The sequence below is a fragment of the Anser anser genome, assembly GCF_964211835.1.
Source record: "Anser anser genome assembly, chromosome: 3".
NCBI classification, from domain to species: Eukaryota; Metazoa; Chordata; class Aves; order Anseriformes; family Anatidae; genus Anser; species Anser anser.
In genome coordinates, this window is record NC_139722.1 from 109,107,075 (window position 1) to 109,112,963 (window position 5,889).

A 5,889-nucleotide genomic window follows, 5' to 3' on the forward strand; every position below is an offset into this window, starting at 1 on the left:
GGAGGGCGAGGATGTCGGAGGGGATGACGACGGGGTGGTGACGTCATCATGACGTCAGAAAGGGGCAGTTCTTTTCCGGAGCAGGGTGGAGCTGGAAAGGGGTTGGGGAGGGCTTGGAGGCGGACGGGGGGGGGGAAGATGGCGCGGATCAGGCTGGAGGACCTGGACGGGCTGGGCGAGGAGGAGGAGGAGGAGGAGGAGGAGGAGGATGAAGGCGGGGGGGGGGAGGACGAGGAGGAGGAGGGGGACGAGGAGGAGCGGGGCCGGCTGTTCGCGCACTGGGAGGCCGTGGCCAGCACGCACCGGGTGAGCCTGCCCCCAGGTGAGCCCCGGGGGGGGGACGGCCGGGATTTGGGGGGGGGGACACACGCGGGGCACCCCCTGACCCCTTTGCCTTGCAGACATGGCCGGCCCCATCGCCCAGATGAACCGGCACAGCCAGGCGCGGGAGCCCGTGCCCCACGTCGCCCTGTCGCGACACGGCAAGGTGAGAGGACCCCCGACCCGCTTCTGATCCCCCCGATTCCCCCCCCCCCCCTCCTCCATGCAGCCCCCCAGCCTTGCACCCCGCTGCCTGCCACGCTCGGGCGCCTCGCTGCCTGGCACGACCCGTGCCAAGCAAGTGTGGGCGCTGCTTGGGGGCTGCACAGGGTCAGGGCGCTTCTGCGGGGGGCGGGGGGCTGCGGCCCGGCTGGCAGCACCGAGGGACCCCGCGTCCCGCCCGGGGGAAGGGGCTGTGCTGCTCTGTGCTGCCATGGCCTCGCTGCCAGCGCCGCGTGCGGCTTGGGGTGCCACGGCGCAACAGGGGCGTAAAGCTGTCAGAAGTGTCCGAAGTATAAAGGGTCTGGGGGGGAAGATGTAGAGGGGTGCCTGAGCCCCTTGGTGTGTTCAGGGCAGGGCAGGCTGAGGGGAGGCCTCATGGCGGCCTGCAGCTCCCTCACGAGGGGAGCAGAGGGGCAGGCACTGAGCTCTGCTCTCTGGGGACAGCGACAGGACCCGAGGGAACGGCATGGAGCTGGGACAGGGGAGGGTCAGGTGGGGTGTTAGGGAAAGGTTCTGCACCCAGAGGTGCTCGGGCACTGGGACAGGCTCCCCAGGGAAGTCATCACAGCACCAAGCCTGTCATAGCTCAAGAAGCGTTTGGACAACACCCTCAGACACAGATCGGTCTGATTTTGGGGTTGTCCCATGCAGAGCCAGGAGCTGGACTCGATGATCCACGCAGATCCCTTCCAGCTCGGGATATTCCATGGTTCTGGTTGTCAGACCCGAGCACATGTTATTGTTTGTCACAGCTGCTGATCCAAACCTGGCAGCTGCTGCTTGAAGACTCCCGTTCTTGCTAAGTTGCACACCTCCTCTAATCTCTTGCACAAAAAGGTGCTTTGAGAAATAACTGTGAAGAAGCGCTCGTCAGACTGGTTCTTGTGTCTCTGCAGGCTTGGTTAGGCTTGCTCCCAACCAGACGTCTGTCAGTTGTCCTCTATACGAGGAGGGCTTAACCAGTTTCTTCTGGGCTGAGGTCCAGTACAGCTGCCTGTGAGACACGTCTCAGCACGCGGGGGCACAGCCCTGAACCAGGGCTTCACCGCACTCCTTTCCCTGCTCTTCTGCATCCCAGTGGCTTAGTTTGGGCTCCTCTGTACCTGCACCGATCCCAAGCAGGAGCGGTCCCTGGGACTCCGTGGGACCTGAAGATCTTCTGTTGCTGTTGGTGCCTCCTTTGTGCCTGAGGAGGATTCTTGGAGTTCGACTCCGGGGCTGGGTGAAGAGATGGGAGCCGCCTCGTGGCATCAGTGCTGAGGGGACTCAGGAGCTTGGGCCCTTGTGGATGCGTTCCCCAGGCTCAGGCAGGTGGGTGGTGTGTGGTTGCTCCTCCTGAGCCTCGTGTCATCCTCTTGGAGGTGCATGAATTCCTGTACCACCTGCAGAGCCTTCCTGGCCTCAGTACTGAGACAAAATCCCCGACCCAGTGGATGTGAAGCATCGTCACTCTTTCTCTTGCCCAAGTCTCACCTTCTAGAGGGGTGCTTGGTCAACGTACGGGTCAGGCTGCAGGGCTCCAGACACCGTGCCTTGCTGAACTGAAAGGTTCGTTCTCACATGCTGTCAGAGATGAGAACTGCAAACAGTCTAGAGGGACTGTCTGGTGGGTTCCCTTGTCTGGTAAATGCTGTTGCTCTGCTGGGCTTGGTGGAACAGGCATGGCCCCATCTGAGGGTGACTCCTGTGCACCCTTTCTTTTTTGGGCTTGTCCAGAAGACCGAGTGTCTGTCGTGGAAATAGAGGTTCTGACCCTTACCACAAAGCTGTCCCCTTTGCACGACCCGTGCTCGTGTCTCTTCTTCCCAATTTCACTTCTTGGTTTGGGAGAAGGATCCAAGAGGAGTTTTGTCCAACCTTCGCAGCTCTTCTTTGTGCTAGAGCTCTGCCGCCAGGCCTTCCTTTCTCCTGCGCAGGAGGTTTTTTGCCTGTTACCCCACAATGTACATAGTGCTCAAGGGAATGGGCGCTGCCGCCCGAGGGTCCAGTCGAGCTTAGTGGAGGCCTTTGGGTGCCTGGAATCAGGACCATCCTTGTGTGTAGGCAGGACAGTGACCGGAGAGCAGCAGAAAGCCCTGTGCTCCCTGCTGAGGATGTGCTGCATTCCGTGTGCATGCCAGGAGCCTCCCCGCGCCCTGCCCCGTGTCTGTGCTGTTCCTTTCGCTGACTTCTGCCCAGCGGCGCTGCGTGTCCTTGCCTGAGGTGTGTGCACCATGCCAGCTCCCCTCGCCTTCTCCGTCCCCCCCTGCCAGTTGCTGGCATGCAGGGAGTCCCGTCTCGGCAGGATCCCTTCTCCCCGCTTCTCGCCTGCCGTCATGGCGTTGGCTTTGCCACCCAAGTGCCAGCGCCCTAAACTCTGACCGGCTTTGTCCTGTGGCCTGTTGCAGTGTGAGGAAGCGGCCTACGAGGAGCGGCACTACCCAGCTGGGAAGTGGGCGTGTGTCACCAAGGGGGAGCCCCTGTATGAGCAGAGCATCTCCCTGAGCTTCATGAAGCTCATGCGCTACATCTGCAAGGAGAACTCTGTAGGTGTGTGCAGGCAGGGGCTGTTGGGGGCTGGCAGGCTGCGCAGAGGGAGGGCCCTGCCTCATTTCGGCCCTCGCCTCTCACCGTGCCTGCTGGCTGCCTTCCTGCCTCCTTCCAGGTCGCTACTTGGGCATGACGGTCCCGGTGCTCAACGAAATCCACCTGAACAAGGAGGGGACCGAGCTGGAGCGCGAGGTCCTAACCGCCTATTACCTCCCGGGACAGTTCCAGCAAAACCCCCCCATCCCCATGGACCCCGAAATCCACATCACCGAGAGGGCGCCGCTCCGGGTTATAACCAGGTGACCCCAGCGCCAGCCGTGCTCCCTGGGCTCGCCGCGGGGCTGCTGCGACGCCCCGGTGGGCAGAGGGATGGGAGACCGTGGCCGGGGCGAAGTGCGGCAGCTGGCGGCTCTGTTTGCTGACGTTGTTCCCTTTCCTGTAGGGTTTTCTACGGGATAACCACCGAGGAGACGATTCTGCGGGAGATCGGTCTCTTCTGGGAGCTCTTGGGCTCCACAGACGCCGTGCTCCGGGAAACCTACATCGTGGCCGTTTACCAGAACCCCAGCGTCCCTCAGCGCCGCAATGAGATCTGGTTCATCCGACGGGCAGAGTGAACCCTGCAGCCGGCGTACGTGGTGGTCCTGACCCCAAGGAGACGAACGCACGTCTTCGCCCGCCGCCCACCCGCGGAATGACGGACCGGGAGACTGCGGGCTGGCTTTGCGCCCTTGCCAGGGGGAAGCCTGCCTGCTCTGTGCTTCCCCTGCCCCTGCCGGGCCCAGCTGAGGCCGGGGCTGGCACCGGGGAGAGCCTCTGCAGGAGGCCGCTGGTGGGAAGCATGCGGCGGTGCCCACGTAACCGTGAGGGCTCGTGCAGCGTGCTGGCGTGACCTGGGCTGCTCTCGGCCCTGAGCCGGGGCTGTAGAGCTGAACCAGGCGGGCCGGTTGGCAGTCACGAGCCGGGGGTGTCCAGAGGGCGAGTGTGTGTACAAGGAGCGAGGCCCTGGACTCCGGTCAGCCTCCTGCAGGAGCGGCTGCGCTGAACAGAGCCGCTGAAGTGCTGCTACGGGGACAGAGGGACTCGAAGGGGGGAAAGGGCTGGCTGCCAGCACGATGTGGATGCCAAACGTTTCCCACCGGGTGGCTTTGTAGCCTGCTGGGTGCCTCCCCGGCTGTCACCCGCCGTCCCTCAGCTGGGACCGGGGCACTGGCAGCCGCCAGCGGTGGGTGCTGGAGCCGAGACAGACGGGTCCCGCCTCGCGTCGCGCTCCCACCAGCAAGCTCCGCGCCCCCAAATACTGCCGTGCTCTCCCGGGGGGAGGCCGGCAGCGCCGAACAAACAGCAAATAAACCCAGCTCAAACGCTGCGGCTGCGGGTCACTGGTGGCGGGGACGTGGCGTGCCTGGGTGGCCTCCTGCCACCGCCTCCACCGGGCCGGCCGCTCTCATCGCCGGCCATGAGCGGGGCAGGTGGTGGAGAGAGGGAGGCTGCGGAGTCGCCCCCGGCTTCCCCTGAGGCCTGTGTGGTCCCGACCACAACCAGAGCCGCTCCCGGTGACAGGAAGCCGCGGTTCCGCTCTGAGGGCGGCTGGGCTGCAGGCAAAGCCCCGCGGCACGGCTCGGGCACGGGTCTCGGCCTCGTCCCCAGGGATGGTGCGGGGAGGCTGGTGGTGGGCCTCCGTGCGGGGCTCGGGGGGGCGGGCAGGAGGCAGGGAGCCCTGCACCAGGAGGCGGGGGGCTGCGGGGGGCGGTGGTGGGCACCGGCCCCTCAGGGGGACCCCTCGGTGAGCCCCGGGGTGGGAGGGGAGCTCTGCAGAATTCCTTCACTCTTTTAACGTCTAGTAGCTTTTTATTTTCTTTATTTAATTTTTCTATTATTTTATTTTATTTTATTCGTATTTTTTATGTTATTTTAAAAATCTATTTATTTTATGCAATTTTTAAATTTAAAATGTTGGGGTTTTGTATTTTTTTTTTTTTTACCTTTTTTGCATTTTTCATATTTTTGTAACGTAAATTTTTGGGTTTTGTAATTTTTGTACATTTTCATATTTTTTAATTCTTCTGTAGCTTGAAAAAGAATTTTACTTTTTTTGCATTTTTTGATTTTTTAAAAAATTATTTAAAATTTTGATATTTTTTAATGTGGTGGCCTTTGTGATTGTTTGCAGATTTTTAAACGTTTGTGATTGTTTTAAATTGCTGCGATTTTTTTTTATTTTTTGTAACTTTTATTTTTTGTCGTGTTTTCATTTGCTTTTTGTTTTTTGTGCTTTTGTTCTTTTGTACTTTACTGTTAAATTTTTGCACTTTTTATAATTTTTTCATTTGTCTTTGCTTTTTGTAGCTCTTTGGTTTTGCTTTTTTCATTGTGTTTTTTTAAATTTCTTTTTGTAGTTTGTTTTCTGTAGTTTTTTTCGATTTTTGCCTCGTAGTTTGTATTTGTAGCTTTGTTTTGTAGCTTTTTTTTTGTTTTCCTTTTGCAGTTTGTATTTTTGCTTTTGTTGTGTAGCTTGTTTGTTCTTTTGTTTTTTGTCTTTTGTCTTTTTCTCTGATTTTTTTTGTCTTTTTTTTTTGTCTGGTTTTGATTTTTTTTTGTCTTTTTTTGCCTGCTTTGTTTTTGTCTATTTTTTGTGTGCGTGTCTGTTTTTTGGTCTGCTTTTGTTTTTTTTTTTGTGCGTGTGTTTTTTTTATTTCCCCTTTTCAGTAACCACCGGAGCCCTTTCATTCCCTCCTCCTCCCCCTCGCCCCCCCTTTGACCACGCCCCCGGTTTAGCCCCGCCCCTCCCGGTTTAGCCCCGCCCCTCCCGGTTTG

General features: G+C 58.5%; 1 protein-coding gene across 2 annotated transcripts; it reads left to right on the top strand.

The window, feature by feature from the left end:
• The first annotated feature begins 92 nt into the window (after positions 1–92).
• On the top strand, positions 93–4,440 carry LOC310896397 (heme-binding protein 1-like). Of its 2 annotated transcripts, none has more exons than XM_083828620.1 (5): positions 93–322; positions 402–487; positions 2,931–3,072; positions 3,188–3,371; positions 3,515–4,440. In XM_083828620.1, exons 1-5 carry the CDS (start codon positions 139–141, stop codon positions 3,687–3,689), a joined length of 771 nt encoding a protein of 256 aa, XP_083684746.1. In that variant the 5' UTR covers positions 93–138; the 3' UTR covers positions 3,690–4,440. The 2 variants fall into 2 exon arrangements, with proteins under 2 accessions (XP_083684746.1, XP_083684747.1); XM_083828621.1 differs by lacking the exons at positions 3,188–3,371; positions 3,515–4,440 and adding exons at positions 1,622–1,854; positions 2,587–2,745 and having other exon boundaries at positions 114–322; positions 2,931–3,065.
• The last annotated feature ends 1,449 nt before the right edge of the window (positions 4,441–5,889 follow it).

What these genes read in the sequence shown, in the direction of transcription:
- LOC310896397 (XM_083828620.1), top strand. Translation starts at nt 139, where the DNA reads ATGGCGCGGATCAGGCTGGAGGACCTGGACGGGCTGGGCGAGGAGGAG. An exon ending in CCCTGTCGCGACACGGCAAG is followed by an intron (nt 488 to 2,930) that starts GTGAGAGGACCC and finishes GGCCTGTTGCAG; the next exon opens with TGTGAGGAAGCGGCCTACGA. An exon ending in CTGCAAGGAGAACTCTGTAG is followed by an intron (nt 3,073 to 3,187) that starts GTGTGTGCAGGC and finishes GCCTCCTTCCAG; the next exon opens with GTCGCTACTTGGGCATGACG.